This window comes from Anabrus simplex, chromosome 7 (genome assembly GCF_040414725.1).
Source record: "Anabrus simplex isolate iqAnaSimp1 chromosome 7, ASM4041472v1, whole genome shotgun sequence".
Taxonomy (NCBI): Eukaryota; Metazoa; Arthropoda; class Insecta; order Orthoptera; family Tettigoniidae; genus Anabrus; species Anabrus simplex.
Window position 1 is genome coordinate 293,184,924 of NC_090271.1, and position 16,947 is coordinate 293,201,870.

Here is a 16,947-nt window from a genome sequence, read left to right on the forward strand (position 1 = left end):
CTCAAACATATAGATAAGTATTCTCTGAAAGTTGGCAATTCAAGTGATTAGGAATACCCTTTCAGTAAAGGATCAGAAGATTTTTTAAAGATGTCTGTCCAAAACAATGGTGCAGAATCCTAGAGTCAAGCATTCCTGTATCTTTCCACACACCTTTAATTGATTTCCCCCACAATGTGTTGGATGAGTTCATACCACGTACCGGACATGAAGGATCAGTATACTGGAGCTACTTCTCCTTGATGGTTTTCAAAAGTTCTTTACTTTTATTCTTCCATCTAAGGACTTCCTTATTAATTTTCTTCTCTATCTTTTTCCTTGCTTTTTGCTAGTGGTTTAATGTCGCACTGACACACTGACGATGGAAGGATGGGAAAGGAATAGAATTGGGAAGGTAGCAGCTGTAGACTTAAAGTACAGCCCCAGCATTTGCCTGGTGTGAAACCATAGAAAACCATCTTCAGGACTGACTGGACCCTCTCCGGAATACCAGCTCACAGCTACGCGACCCCAACCGCAGAGCCAACTCACTCAGAAATAGATTTTCTTTCTACTGAGGATATCTCTAAAGCATCAATTTGGTGTTCTAGCGATGGACAACAGGAAAAATGTAACAAGATTTGAAGGCTGATACAGTGGAACCTCGATTCTCCATTTTTGGAGAGAACACGGAAAAACAACTTACAACATGGGAAAACTGAAAATCCGGGAACAAATGAACCATCAACAATTTGGCTAACATAACAAAAATGAAATATGTATACATATAATCTTACCAACACTCCTAAACCAAACCAAACCAAACCAAACCAAACCAAACTACAGCCTTCCGCCTACCAAGCAACCGCTGCTCAGTCCGAAGGCCTGCAGATTATGAGGTGACACATGGTCAGTGTGACGAATCCTCTTGGCCGTTATTCCTGGCTCTCTAGACCTTGGTCACCATCTTACCATTAAATATCTCCTCAGTGAAAGGTAATCATAGAATGAGCGAACCTGGAAACAGCCCTCATATCTAGGTAAAAATGCCTGATTTGGCCTAGAATCGAACCCGGGCCCTCCGGGTGAGAGGCAGGCAAGTTAGACCGCGGGAGTGGCTTCAAACATTAATTACCGGTATGTGACTTAAAAATCTTGAAACTTTACATTAAGTTTTACCGGGGAAACTTTGTCGGTTTCCTCTGAAAACTCCTTTCAGTTCAGCAACTCTGATCAGCCATACTCTTTGAAAAATCTAACAGCTGTAACACTAAGCCAAACAGCAATCGACCACAAGTAATTTTTAATTCTCTAATCTAATAAAGCACATTAGATACAAAAGTATCTAACATGATGGCAAAATCCCACTCCCCCACTTTTTAAAATTTAAATCTTCCATTGTAATTTGGTCACCGGTATACTACTGTTCTTAGTCAGTTGATGGAAATCTTGCACCACGTAAATTAGGCCTACATCAGCTTTTAAAGGTTATGTCTGTACTCGAGAATATGGTTTCAAATGTAAGCATGGATCCTCAAATTCTCGAATACATTATATCCATTCTGCCCGTCATTAATCACAATAAAACTGGAAGGAGAAAAAATATCATTAACACTTCCGAAGTTATGGTTATTCGCAACCTTGAGCTCAGCTGGAAAGAGCGCTCGCTGTGCAAGTCTGTACGAGTGCAAAATGATACAAAGTTTTTTAATGTAACATGCACAAATAAAACGACTGAGGTTTTTATAACATTTTAACACAAAAATGTAAAATTCCCAGTCTTATATTAGGACCAAAACAGTAACAGGCAATCCCAAAACCTCCCATGGCTTTATGTATGTGAGGTGCAACATCTGTTCTGGTCTCGATAACATAACCGTATACGATATTAAAATACTAAATGTGTGTTACTTAAGAAGGAGCAGTTTTGATTCCTGCCCGAAAGTCCAGTGACTATTCATATAGTGCCCTGTGGGAAGTGCCGAAAACCTGTTCGGCGATAGACTCTGAAAAAAAAATGTACGTTTTGCAAGTACTACGAACATTTGACGAAACTTCTTCCGTCTTCAAGTAGAGCTGTCGAAATGCACTCTGTCTCCTCCCAATTGTTGCGGACATAATTTCCGATGAAAGGCGGTCCCTTATGCAACTTCACCACCGATCGCTTTTCCAGTACAGTACTTCCTCAAATTACCGCAATGACGGGACGTTAACACCAAATTCCATGCTGTACCCATCCTTTCACGAGATAAAGATTCTTGAAAAACGCGTGTTCGAGGATTTAGCGTTGATGGGACTGAAATTTCTGGACAGTTGATCCGGGAAATAGTTTTTTTCGAGGAACGGATAGTGCAGAATTTTTACAACGTGATTTAATTAGGATGCTCGCGGGACCAGGTAATTTGAACGAATAATACAGGAAAACGTAGTTTCTGGGAATGTACAATCGAGGTTCTACTGTATTTTGACTGATAGGGCCATTTCTTGGAGAGTCGGAATTTTTATGAACAGACTGACGGGGTGGCTATGGGAAGTTCGCTTTCGCCCATAGTGGCTGATTTCTTTATGGAGCATTTTGAGGAGCAGACTATTGCTTGAACACCCGTCAAACCTATGATTTGGTAGAGGTATGTTAATACATTTGTGGTCTGGACAGAAGGTCCTGAGAAACTTCAACTATTTCAAAACCACCTAAATCAGCAACAGCCTTCAATTAAATTCACTATGGAGATGGGAGTCAGATGGATGCCTTCCTTTCTTGGATGTTTTAGTAAGAAAGAAACCAGATGGCTCCTTAGGACATGCTGTCTATTGTAAGCCTACCCACACAAATCGCTATCTTCATGCAGATTCTTACCACCATCGAGCACAAAAACAAGGCATTCTCACGACACTCGCCAAGAGCGCGATATGAATTTGTGACCCATCAAATATCCAGGAGGAGATGGACACACTCAAAGTCACGTTCAAGGGTAATGTTTACAGCAATGTGCAGATTCACAGATTCACAGATCAAATTGCCAAGGTCATCTGCAAACACAATATAAAAACAGTGTTTGGCACAGTCACTAAAATTCCTCACAGTCTATAGTAGGTGAAACCAAGGACAAACTGTCCCACTTTTACATCCTGGGGTATATAATATTCCCTGTAGGTGCAGCAAGGTATAAATTGGCCAAACATGCTAGTCTATTGGTACTTGTATCAAGGAACACAAACAAAATAATCGTCTCAACCAGCCAGATAAATCAGCAATAGCTGAGCACGCCCTATCGCCGGGTCATGATATGTTCCAAGATGCTCGAGCTCTTATGCACACTAGACAATATAGGTCCAGGATTATATGGGAAGTTGTGGAAATACGTAGAAATCCTAATAATTTCAACAAAGGCACCGGCTATCATTAAGTAATACAAGGTTGCCAGTCATTAAGGATCTCCTTCTCTGTCCCTTCACTATTGTTATTTTGTTCTGGTGTTTTGCAAATTCATACGTTCCTCCTCATCAGATTTTCATTCAATGCTTGTGTCAGTGTCATACTTTCATACTGTGTGTGCACCTGTTATGCGATTCCCCCTCACAGACTGATTCTGATGGTACCGCCAGCTTCCGCTTCGAATGCTAGCACTGCACCCGTACGGTGAGCCACCTGGTGACGAATTAAAGTACCACTTACACTTATATCAGTAACGTCATAGCATATGGAAAGAGGAAGCAAGTGCTCTCTCGTAGTTAATAGGCGGTAGTGGCAGACTGCGCTAGTGTAGCTGTGGATGAACTGCGCTGCTCGCGTTAATACAATAAGCAGGCATGGCAATATACAAAACGTACACGAAATAAATTCTTTAAGACTTCCAGTTGCCAGAATGACTTAAATTATTCCCTTTCATGTGCCATGTGTGTACAGTCCAGGAATATTTGAAGAGAGGTTGCTGGTAAACACTAATTTAATGGCTTAATGTTATCCTGTAAAAAGATTTGAACATCAGTAATTCAGAAATGACTTACAAAGTATCGAGATATAGTTGAAACTATTATGCATTTCACATTATCTAAGACATGCACAAATTGTTTTAACTCGCCCTCGAAACCGTTAGTTGCCTGAAACCTTGGAAAACTTCCAGGACAATTTCACTGATTTGGACGATAGCAGCTCTTTCCTTATTTCCTTCGCACAAAAAAAGAATTGGCACTTAATGTAATGAAACACTAATTTTTCCACAAGGTCATATCTGTGATCACTGTTGCAACCAAAGTCTCAGTCCGACAGCTATAGAGTCTATACTGTCCAAACATGCAAAACATATATCATCCCATAAATTTTGTTCTGATCGCAATTTTTCTGAGACGACCTCTTCTACTTGCATAGCAACCTAAACACACATGGTGAAGGATATGTCAAGTATTGTAAGCCTTTCTTTGTGCCATTATCTTGAATGAGGGTAAGTGTTGCCAGTGGAAGCTCAGGTGGCTATTCACTGCAAAGGGTGCAAGCACAATCTAAGTAGTCAACATATTTGTCACTTTATCTTACTACATAGCCTGGCAAGTGAAGCACTGAATTCTGTTTTGTGAGGTTACCTTCGTAAGGAAGAGTTATTTAATTTCCCCTGTATGCGAGTACTATTTTCTTCCATAATTTTGAGCTCTGCGGAATCTTTAATTTCTTTACTCTTATGTTCACTTTCTTTAGCCATTGCACGTATACGACTAACAAATGAAGTAGGGGGGGATCTATCACCAACTCGCAATTTGCGGCCGAATTTAAGGAGAGTCTGGTAGGTATATACACAGACTGTAGCATGTGTAAATGTAAAAAGTTCACAGTGGACGGGTGATCGTCACAACTAAAGGAACGCAAAATAATGAAATGGCGCTCTCAAAGATGTTGATTAAATTTTGCTTTCAGGACATACCTAAATCCTCTGCTCCATAAGTAGTTCACCTTTTCCAGAATACTTTTTAAGGTTACTCTTAATGATTTAAAAGTTCTTGAAGATGCAAATGTGTTTTTCTGAGACGTGACATTTTCTAAAATTTCAAGCAATATTTTGTGTGACGGGGAACCTTCATAAAGCTCTTTTACGTGCATTGTGGAGTCAAGGGCATCTGCAAGATTGATTTCTCGTGTGAAAATTTCTGTGAGCTTACCATCACTGAATTCATAGGGCTTATTTTCTTCAAACAGCTTAACTGCGCCAGCTAAACTATTATTGAATAACTGAAAAGCTAAACAGGCATTCCTCCTTTGAAATGAGGTTGGGTCTACGTGCAAGGATGTTATCTTAGGACAACTTTGAAGATGAGCAAACTCTGAAGAAGTGTAAATTTGATATAACTATAAAAGTTGTAATTCACCACTTTGCCTTTATACAGTAAAAGAACGTTATCGTGGAAATAATTACGTATCCACTTCAAAATACGCACGGAATCGGAAAATGCCCACACTCGCCTTTGATGATCTGCCAGGTTTCCAACGGACGATTTTATTTTATCATTCTTCCCTGAAATTCCCAAATTCGTCCACACCCTTTTATTACACTGACTTCCATCACATGTAAAACCAATTACTTTCACCCCAGCTTGTTCCAACTGAATTATGACATGAATTATTATTGTCAATAGCGCTCCAGGAGTTGCATTCTTGCTAGCATAGACTGCTACAGACTAGATCCAGCTGTGTAACAAAGGAATGAACATAAATACAAGCAAGCGATTGGCAAGGACATTCTTTTTGTCGTAGGAGGTTTCATCTCCTAAATCAACAACACGGCAATTGTCAGTGTAGTTGTATTAAATCTAATGTCTTGCTCTGCATGCAACTAATTTCTTTTTGGTTCTAATTAAATTCCTACCAAGGTTTTTAACTTGTCTCCTCAAATTTAGAATAGTTCTAGAAGCTTCAACATCACTATCAGCTACTTTACAGGGCAAACTGAGACCAGGTTGTTTTACTTTTTACATTGTCAATATTAAGTATTTTAGATGTAGAGGGGAAAATTTAGTTCATTACATTCTAAGCTACTACTATTAATATTGTCATTGCCAACATGTTCTTTCAGTAACTCTTGTTTTAATGGGGGTTTTAGAATTTTTAGGGAGTTGCTTAAATAAGACAGTAAGTTTGGAAAAATGTGAGGGATAGCTCCCGGCTTTAAGCCCCACCTTATTCTTGGAATTTCAACTTTCCCCCCATTAATAATAAACTAGTCTACCTTTGTAATAAGATCTTCCGAAGAATGACATTCACAAATTCTAGACTTACGCGTAAGCTGCACATCTTTTCTTGGGATCGCTCTAGCCCACTCAGGGAAATGCTCCCCATTTTCAAGTGGTGAGAAGAAATGTTTACCTTTACCTGACTTGTAATCAGATCGACACCCCGGCACAAAGCCTGACGACATTTCTACACTCACTATATTCCAAAATATAGTCATTATACTAACTAAATCTCTCCCACCACAAGTAAAAACACGGCACCCAGTATAAACAACGCCATCTGTTCATCCAAAGCAATCACTGAGCTGCAGTGGCAAATCTCCGCTCTGCAGCCATTAGTTTCTCCATTGGTGTAATGGGAAGAGTCGAAGCGCTCTCTCTTCTTCTTTCTATTCGCTATGGTAAAGTCGAAATTAAAACTTTTATTCTCGTTGAAGTCTTCCTTGTGAACAGTCAACATTTCTTCTGCATATGCAAAGTCCTCTGCGAAACGTAAATAAATTTGCCTTATTTTCTTGACAAGGCATAAACCCAGAAGGCTATATCGTGAATATACATACGGGCCGTGAAAGCATTAATGGTAACAATCTTTAAAATAATCACACTGACTGTGATATTCAATCACTTATTCGTATTTCTGAATGCTGAAAACGTTACCCCTTTTAACATTCATCTCAGTCTTGTTGCAGGTCTATGGAGAAAGCATTATAAATGAGGGAAATGAAATGGCGTATGGCTTTTAATGCTAGGAGTGTCCGAGGACATGTTCGACTTGCCTAATGCAGGTCTTTTGATTTGACTCCCATAGGCAACCTGGGCATCGTGATGAGGATGAAATGAAGGCGACACATACACCCAGCCCCCATGCCAGCGAAATTAACCAATTACGGTTAAAATTCCCGACCCTGCCGGGAATCGAACCCGGGACCCCTGTGGCTGAAGGCCAGCACGCTAACCATTTAGCCATGGAGCTGGACTATAAATGAGGGTAATATTATGAAGTGAATCATACTCTACAAAAATGAGAGGACAAATATGCCTCCATGGGAAAGAATCGACAGTGGCCTTCATTAATGTACAGCTCCAACAATTGCTTGGTGTGAAAATTGGAAACTATAGAAAATCTTCATGGTTGCTAACAGTGAGGTTCAAAACCCACTATCTCCTGAATGCAAGCTGCTAGTTTCATGACCCAAACCACACAGCTACTCTATGCTACTCTAAGACATCTTCTTCAGGCTATTCAGAACCACTGTAGTGGTATGCCCTCACCCGGAACTGTTCTTCTCCATGACTATTTGACTCCATACTGCCAGGAAGAGACATTTGACAACGATGACAATATAAATGATAGCACGGACTGTTTAAAGTAACAGGCAACAACTTGAAATGATCTCTAGTTATGAAAAGGGCCTAAATGTCCAAGGTGACTGTGGAAAAGTAGGTTGCGACAATACTTATTTGTTCAGTTTCTTGTAACACAATTGTTATGAGTAATTTTAAAAAAAATCCGAACAGCCTTTGTATCAGAAACCATAAAAAACACACACACTAAATGTCATTAAGTATGGCTGCCATAACTCAGAGCAGAAAACTTTAAGCTCCTAATGCCTTGGCTATAAAGACATGGTGACTCATGTGTACAAACTATGATAAGATTAATATACTTACTTCAGATGCTGGCCGCCAATCCTCTATGGGCTGGAATGGTATGTGTCGGGAAGGCTGCAATACATTGGCTGAACTTCGAGGGTAGATCCGTGGTGGTTTAGGGCCTGCAGATAAGCAGTTCTCCTTATCATCTGCGCCCATTTCATCCAACTCTTTCCTTGTTCTACCAGGAGACGGAACAAAAGGAAGAAGAGGCATTTTGAAAACATCTTTTTCTTGCTTATTGGAAGACCTTTCTAGAGCACATTGGTCAGGCATAACCACATTTTCTGTACCATTACATGGCTCTTCAAAATTATCCTTTGACCTTAAATGATAAGGTTCATTAGGTTTCTTAAATGAAAGAAACTGACGAGCACTTGGCACGAGAGCTTGACACTTAGCACCATTAGCCTCTAAACATCCTTCCTGTACCGTAGAACCATCCATATGAATGGTAAATGCAGGCTTACTTTGCTGAGGGGGTAATTGTACTGAAAGAAAAACAAGGAAACACAGGTTTTATGACTTATGAGAAATAAATAGGTTATATTATAATACATACACAGATAGGATACTTGAAAAAAGATTTTACAATCTTGGCCTTTAATCACTGCTAAGCAACTATGTGAAAGAGAAATTACTTATATATGAGGGTTGATTCAAAAGTCACAGCAACAGGTTTTTGATTTTCTGAGAATGTGCTGACGCCAAACATGAAATATATACATTTGAAAGTATGTTACTTGAAATTCGTATGATGATTATGCTTGTTTTTCAAAGGGGCCTAACCTCTAGGTCATCAGCCCCTGAACTTTGTAATGTTGCTGGCAGATGGGGTATGGGGGCACTGTTCTGGCAGTGGTCATATTCCCTGTACCAGATGTTTGATTGACAGCAGTGCGTAATGGAAGTAACCAAAGTCAATCAGCGTTCATACATCTTAGTCCATGTGACTTCGATCTTATTTCCAAAGTGAAGTAGCCATTGCTTGGGAAACAATATGGCAACAAAACATACAATGTACAAGCATTTTTATGTCTGGTAGCATACATCAATGAAAATCACGCAGCTGATAGTATTTTCAGTCTTCCTCACGCATTACAACAAACCACAGACAAAATTAGGGGACTATTTTTAAGGACGTTAAACAGCTTGTACAATTCGTACCAATGATTGTACACTGATTGTACGAGATTAAAACAAACAAAACAAGGATTTCAAAATGCCAAGTTTGAACTTTTACCTTACCGCAGATTCCTGAAACCTAGCCCATGTGGTCCTTGTCGTGTACTTTGAAATGAACTTAGTAACTTGGGAGGGAAAAACATTGTTGCCAAGACTTATGAATCAACTCTTATCCTTGACGTAAGCGTAACAAGTGGACTTTGATGTATTTAATGTAAATGTAAACTACATCAAATATTAACTTGTATTTTATATGAACCTTCCTTCAATTCCTATAACTGTAAATGTTTGTCAATATGGATCATAATGAAATTCCTATCTTATGAGAGTAGTTTTCCTATTTAAAATGAAGTTATTTCATTCAAAAACATTTGTAAACCTTCCAGGAGTAGCCTTCCACATATTCACCTTGTTTCCCGTTGTTGGTTTCTAGAAACTTCGCTTTATTTTGTCTGCGAAATGCCTGGTGATTACTGCTCCTCTGTTCAAGACAAGATTTATTTTTCCTCCAGTCATCTACCACAACTTTTATCCACATTGTACTTCCTTCCCACAGCTCAATTACATATCTGCTCAGCCTCTTTAGCTGTGAAAGACTTATGATGAGAACTCACACTAGCAATCTTAAAGACAATCTACTACTTAAACTGGCACCATGCAAATAAGGCGATATGTATGCCACACAATTCTCACATGGCAGGAACAGAGTTGCCAACGGAGTGGGCAGAAAAATACCAACTTCTAGACGTCTGTATGTTAGGAGCACTTGACAGCATGCCTGACTCCTTGGCGGAATGGTCAGCATTGAGGCCTTCGGTTGAAAGGGTCCTGGGTTTGCTTACTGGTTGGGTCGGTGATTTTAATCGCACAATTAATTCTTATGGCATTGTGATACTATTAGTCAAAATTCCACCTTTACAATACGACAGTTATTTTTATTCTCCACAGAATAAAATGTACTAAAGGAAATGGGGCATGTTTCGTCCACATGGGAACATTATCAGCCATGGTTAAAAGATAAAATTGAAAACAAGGATACAGTAAATCACATTACAAAGACACTAGATAATTCTGATTATGAATCAGTCGAAATGCCAGTTAAAAGGCAATGGCTGTTATCAATATGCTAAACATGCAAATTTAATTAAAATTAGGTACAGAATTCATTTCCAAACAAAACTAATTTGGAAAACGAAGCCTAAAAGCACACAGATGATGATTGAAATTGTCCAAATGCTGCAATTTATTGAATTCTTGATGTGTTGCACTTGGAAGGATTCAAGCTCCTTTTAGATTGAAGGCTGATTCTATAAAACGTGAACTGTAGGAGGAACTTCTCTAAAATGCACTACCGGGTGCAGGGATTATCATCACAGATTTAAAAAGGATCCTTCATGTTCATCTTTTCCGACTTCTATAATATGTTCGATTTCAATATTTGTTTTCATTTGTCTCAATTTACTTTCAATTTAATAAATGAATAATTTTCTTAACCTGACATGTCACTTCTTGCCTCTATTATAAGTCTTAACCACAGCTGATGATGCCCCCAGGTGTACGAAACGTGTCTCATTTTATTAAGCAAATGTTATTCTGAAAAGAATAATAATAACTATTGTATTGTAAAGGCAGTATTTTTATTAAAAGTATCGCAATGCTTGTTCAAGAGACAATACAGGCTTCACAATGAAATTTGTTTCTTGCAATAATTCCTCTGGCTCGGAGACTGGTGGTTTGTGTTTGTCCCAACATCTCTTCATATTCAGGCAACACACCACACTACCAACCACCACAGAACATGCAGCGACTACATCCACATAAGGTTGGCGTCAGGAATGGCATCCAGCCGCAAAACAGGGCCAAATCCACACATGCAACTAAGTTTGCACCGACGACCCCACAAGGTGTGGGAAGAACAGTAGAGGAAGAACAGACTTAAGATCTACACACAAATATTATCCGCAACCCAAGTTTTCGCCACCAAATTCCAAAAAAAATACGCAGGGATTATTCAAGTATACACAGTATTTTCCAAAGCAGGCTGTAATGGTCACATTAGAGGAGACAAGATTGGTACTGGATAAAACAATTTACGGAGATAAAGTTAATTAATGGATTTACAAGAGTGACATCAAGAGCAATGACATTCAAATAAACACCATAATTACAGTAAGTCATTCAGTTTATATCTGACATATTTTCAAGAGAACATACCTTACAAAATGCTTCGCTACCACCATTGGTCATGAAGTATTGGACCCCAACCTCTAAGTTTCCAACAACTCTGGCAGAGCACAAACATGGGAATTCTGTCCCTTTCCTCCCTGCCTTTCCATAGACCACCCTGAGTGCATAGACAGCAATATTGGAGATGTCTTTTCAGGGTCTAAATGCGCTGAAATCCATTCGACAAACATCAGGGTCTCCATAGGAATGTCTTGAAATAGAATTACATGAATCCCTAATTCAGATTCGATTTCCTAATAAAAATGCAGAGATGTTCTTCGAGTCCGCTCCATACAACTGTGATATGGCTGCCCGATAGATAGGTGCCATAATGGATAAGGGTAATTAGAAATTAGGGAAGACTTAACTGCAGTTTAGAATTGTGTAATTCCTATGTATTATTTTCAGTTTTCAGTAATTAACAGCAATTTTCATCCTGTTAGGGTGTTGCAGGTAAAAAATCTTAAACTAAGTAGCATTGTAGTGTAGCAGTAGATTATATCAATTACCTTATTGTCGTGTGATCTTTGTGAACGATCCTAGACAAAATTTCTTTCCTTACATTTTTTTTTTGCACAGAATAGGTTACCTTATTTTCATTTTCTTTTCATTATTCAGTAAAGAATGGCTAAGGAGTGCAAGTGTAGGAACTGTGTGTGTGGCCAGGCATTAAGGAGTATATGGGAGGAGTTGGAGAGTTTTGAGGGAGATAATTAGGATTCTCTTAGGGGAGAGGAAGGAAATTAGGCCTCCCTCAATGTACAGTATACAGTAGGTGTAAAAGAGGGATGGGAAGGAAAGGGGGGAATTGTAGAAAACAGGTGTCTAATGTTCTACAAGGAAGGAGATTGCAGGCTAAGGGCTCCATTCAGGATCAGAATTCAGGACAGTTGTCTGTGAGAAATTGGTACGAGTCTCTGCAGGTAGAACAACCGAGGGACGATGAGGAACATGGAACTGTTGCTGAGATGTGTGGAAATAGGAGGAAGGGGAAAGGTAGGAAATGGAAATGTGGAGTAGTGGATAGGAAAAAACAGGTGGAAGAGGGTAATGGGAGGGAGAAAATGGATGAGGAAGTAGCTTCTGCAGCAGTGAGAGAAGATAGGGCTGACCAGGAGGGGAGGGGATCAAATAAGGTGGGTAGGGTTGAGGCTCTGGTCTGGGGGATTCCATTGTTAGACATGTGTGGAAAGTGTGTGGAGGAAAGGGAACCAGGGTAGAGTGTTATCCAGCAATTAGGTTAAGGCAGATGTTGAGAAGTAGAACAGGAGGAGGGAAAGGAGAAGGTGGTAGGTTTTCACGTTGGTACTAACAACGTAAGACAAGCAGGTATAAGTATCAACATAGCTGGGGATGTGTGGGATCTGGTAAATGCAGCACAGGAGAAGTTTAAGGAAGCAGAGATTGTTATCAGTGGAATACTGTGTAGGAGGGATACTGACTGTAAGGTGATTGAGGAATTAAATGAGACTATGGAGTGGATATGTGGGAAACGGAGTGAGATTTCTAGATCCTAATGGATGGGTAGGAGATAGGGATCTGCGCTCAGATGGCCTTCACTTAAACCGCAGTGGTACATATAAGTTAGGAAATTTGTTTAGAAGGGTTAAAAGGAGGTACATCCAGGAAAACAGGGTGGCCCAGGAATCGGTGATAGGGGAACAGGGAACTGGAAGTCAAGTAGGGATGACATAAAAATGTTAGTGAACTGTAGAAGTATTGTAAAGAAAGGAATAGAATTAAGTACTTTAACAGATATATACTTACCAGATATTGTAATAGGAGTTGAATCATGGCTGAAAAATGATACAATGGATGCAGAAATTTTCGCATGGAACTGGAGTGTGTTCTGTAGACATAGGATAGGAATGGTACGAGGGGGAGTGTTCATTCTCATGAAACAAGAATCTGTAAGCTACGAAAAAGTTAAAGATGATGAACATGAAATTATAGGTGTAAGGCTCATCTCCAAAGATAATAAGCAAATTGATGTCTTTGGAGTGTACAGACTGCGAAAGGGTAGCCCTGACGCTGATTCAGAATTATTAGTTAAGATCAGCTATATGGGAAATGATAGGGAAAGGAACGTGATTGTAGCGGGTGATCTCAATTTACCAAATGTCAATTGGGAATGTAATGCAAATGACAGGAAGCATGACCAACAAATGGCAAATAAGTTAATATGGGAAGGGCACCTGATTCGGAAAGTGATGGAACCAACTAGAGGGAAGAATATTCTGAATGTGGTGCCTGTAAAACCAGATGAGCTCTATACAGAAACCAAAGTAATAGATAGCATTAGTGATCATGACGCTGTTTTTGTGGTAGTTAAAAATAAATGTGAAAGAAAGGAAGGCATTAAAATGAGGACTATTAGGCAGTACCATATGGCTGATAAAACAGGCATGAGGGAGTTAAATAAAAAACTATGATTAGTGGAAAACAGTAAATAAAAATGTAAACATTTTTTTTTTCTTTGCTAGGGGCTTTACGTCGCACCGACACAGATAGGTCTTATGGCAACGATGGGATAGGAAAGGCCTAGGAGTTGGAAGGAAGCGGCCGTGGCCTTAATTAAGGTACAGCCCCAGCATTTGCCTGGTGTGAAAATGGGAAACCACGGAAAAATGTAAACAGACCCTGGAAATGGTTTAACTCTTTCACTGCGCTATTTTTAAACAGAACACCTACAGAAAAATGTAATTTTTTCGTACTTTCCAAATGAACTGAAACTTTATTTTTTTAAAGGTTAGTGACATTCAACACCAATTCACCATTTTTAACTTTGGAAAACTAGCTGCGACATTTTTCCTTGAAACACACATTACTGTGATACATTTCCGAACATGAACTGGACACATTGCAGGATGTCCAGGGAAATTCTTACAAAAAAAAAAAAAAAAAAAAAAAAAAAAAAAAAAAAAACTGCCCTTATACTCTCGTAGGTCCCATTATGACGGAATTTCTGAAGCCAGGAGCACTAATTGCCATTTTTGAAGCTTATTGTACAATATTCTTGAATTCATTAGTGGAGTTTCGATGTCATCATTAATATCCCGCTAGTCCGATACAAAATGAAGATATTTCTCTATGGCACTTTCTTCCGAACAGTCACTATGCACAACATCATTTGTTTCATTGTCCAAATTTACTGAACAGTCTGAATCAGAATCGGTCACTAAAAGATTCAAGATTTATTCACTGTCTTTAGTCATTAGTCATTACTACTGTTGTTCCGCGCGCTCATAGCTGCTGAGTGAAGCCTGCTATTGGCCAGACAGCTGACAGGAATGTTGGCGGGTGGGCGAAAGATAACAAATAAACATAGGTCCAGTTTTGCGGCAAAGTTTTTATACAATGCTTAGTACATAGTCAATACATGACTATAGATCTTTGTATTATTAAGTGCGCGCGGAAACTATAGCAGGAAAGTACCAAGTCTACAGAAGTCTTACTGCAGCGAATGTTATGGGGAAGTAAGTCGACAAAAAGTCGACTTCCGCAGCAAAAGAGTTAAAGCAATTATTGAGGAATGTGAAAACAGGTTAGTAAATTTAAAGGTGGTAAGGAATGGTAAAGATCCACTATATTATAATAGAGAATAAAGAGACTAAGAAGGAGGTGCAGGTTGGAAAGAAATAGTTAGAAATGACTGGAAGTAAGGAGAAATTGAGGGAACTTAATAGGAAATTGAATCTAGCAAAGAAGTCAGCTAAGGATAACATGATGGCAAGCATAATTGGGGGGTCATACAAATTTGAGTGAAAAATGGAAGAGTATGTATAGGTACTTTAAGGCAGAAATGGGTTCCAAGAAGGACATTCCTGGAATCATTAATGAACAAGGGGAGTGTGTATGCGAGGATCTTGCAAAGGCAGAAGTATTCACTCAGCAGTATGTAAAGATTTTTGGTTACAAGGATAATGTCCAGATAGAGGAGGTGACTAATACTAAAGGGGCAATAAAACTTACCTATGACAACAATGACATTTACAGTAAGATACAAAATTGAAAAATAGAAAAGCAGCTGGAACTGACAAGGTTTTGGGGGGGATATACTAAAGACAATGAGTTGGGATATAGTACCATATCTGAAGTACTTATTTGATTGTTTGCATGAAGGAGCTATAACAAATGAATGGAGAGTTGCTACAGTAGCACCTGTGTATAAAGGAAAGCGTGATAGACAAAGGTGAAAATTACAGGCTAGTCAGTTTGACATGTATTGCATGTAAGCTGTGGGAAAGCATTCTGATTATATTAGACATTTTTTTCAAAATTAATGACTGGTTTGACAGAAGGCAGTTTGGTTTTCTTCTTCTTCTTCTTCTTCTTCTTCTATGTGCCCTGCCCAATCTCCCAGATGTTGGCGATCAGTGTGGAGAGCGCTTTTCTGTCTTCAGCAACACGGTACAGTTTTTCAGTACTTTTTACGCCTGTCCAGTCTTTAATATTCATAAGGCACGTTTTCTTTCTGCCTACTCCTCGGCACCCTTCAATTTTGCCTTCCGAAATTAGATGTAAAATTGCGTATTTTTCACCATGCGAAACATGCCCCAGGTATGCAATTTTTCAGCATTTAATGGTGGTTAGCAGTTCTTTTTTGCATTTTGCTCTCTTTAATACTTGATCATTGGTGGCATAATCAATCCACAAAACTTTTTGCTATTTGCTTGACGTCGCACCGACACAGATAGGTCTTACGGCGACGATGGGACAGGGAAGGGCTAGGAGTGGGAAAGAAGCGGCCGTGGCCTTAATTAAGGTACAGCCCCAGCATTTGCCTGGTGTGAAAATGGGAAACCACGGAAAACCATTTTCAGGGCTGCCGACAGTGGGGTTCGAACCTACTATCTCCCGAATACTGGATACTGGCCGCACTTAAGCGACTGCAGCTATCGAGCTCGGTAATCCACAAAACTAAGCATTCTCCTATGAAGCCAAAAGTTGTAAGGCTTGCAGTCTTTTGATGGTGGCCTCTTAACGTCCAAACTTCAACCCCATAAAGGAGAGTAGACAAAACATAACATTTCACCATACGCTGCCCAAGTTTTAAATTTAATGCATCATCACAGAACAATGTCTTCATCTTCCTGAATGTTGATCTTGCAATTTCTATTCAGCTCAATTTCTAGGTCTGGGTTCAAATCATCCATTATCCAAACAACCAAGATATTTAAGTTTATTTACTTGTTGAATTTGTTGGTCTTTAAGTTTCAGAGTAGCATTATTTCTTCCTCTGTTGGAAACCATTAGTTTTTTTTTTTTTTAATGTTTATGTTTAGACCCATCTCTTCCCCAACTATATTAATTTTGTCCAGGAATAGTTGCAATTTTTGAACACTATTAGCAAGAATTACTGTGTCATCTGCATATTGCAAATTACTTTTAGTTCTCCATTTACTTTAATTCTTCCAAATCAGCTGATGCTGCCTTAAATATTGTCATCTGAATAGATGTTAAACAATAACGGAGATAAAACACAACTTTGACGAACTCCATCGGATTTCTATGTAGTTCGTTGCATCATCAACTTTTACCACAGCCTTCTGCTGCCAATACAGGTTTTCAATAATTCTTATATCTTAATCATCAATTCCAGTTTGCTGCAGTAGTCTGATGAGTTCGTTATGTTTTACTCTATCAAAAGCCTTTTCATAATCTATGAAAGAGTTGAGGACATCC

The 16,947-nt window shown here is 39.1% G+C and overlaps 1 protein-coding gene across 1 annotated transcript in view; it reads right to left on the bottom strand.

Moving 5' to 3' along the window:
• LOC136877585 (mitotic checkpoint serine/threonine-protein kinase BUB1) overlaps positions 1-16,947 on the bottom strand; it is a 402,777-nt gene that overhangs the window by 202,475 nt on the left and 183,355 nt on the right. The window contains exon 10 of the mRNA XM_067151742.2: positions 7,870-8,342. Within this exon, the coding sequence (XP_067007843.2) occupies positions 7,870-8,342 (473 nt within the window). The remainder of the gene's footprint in view (positions 1-7,869; positions 8,343-16,947) is intronic.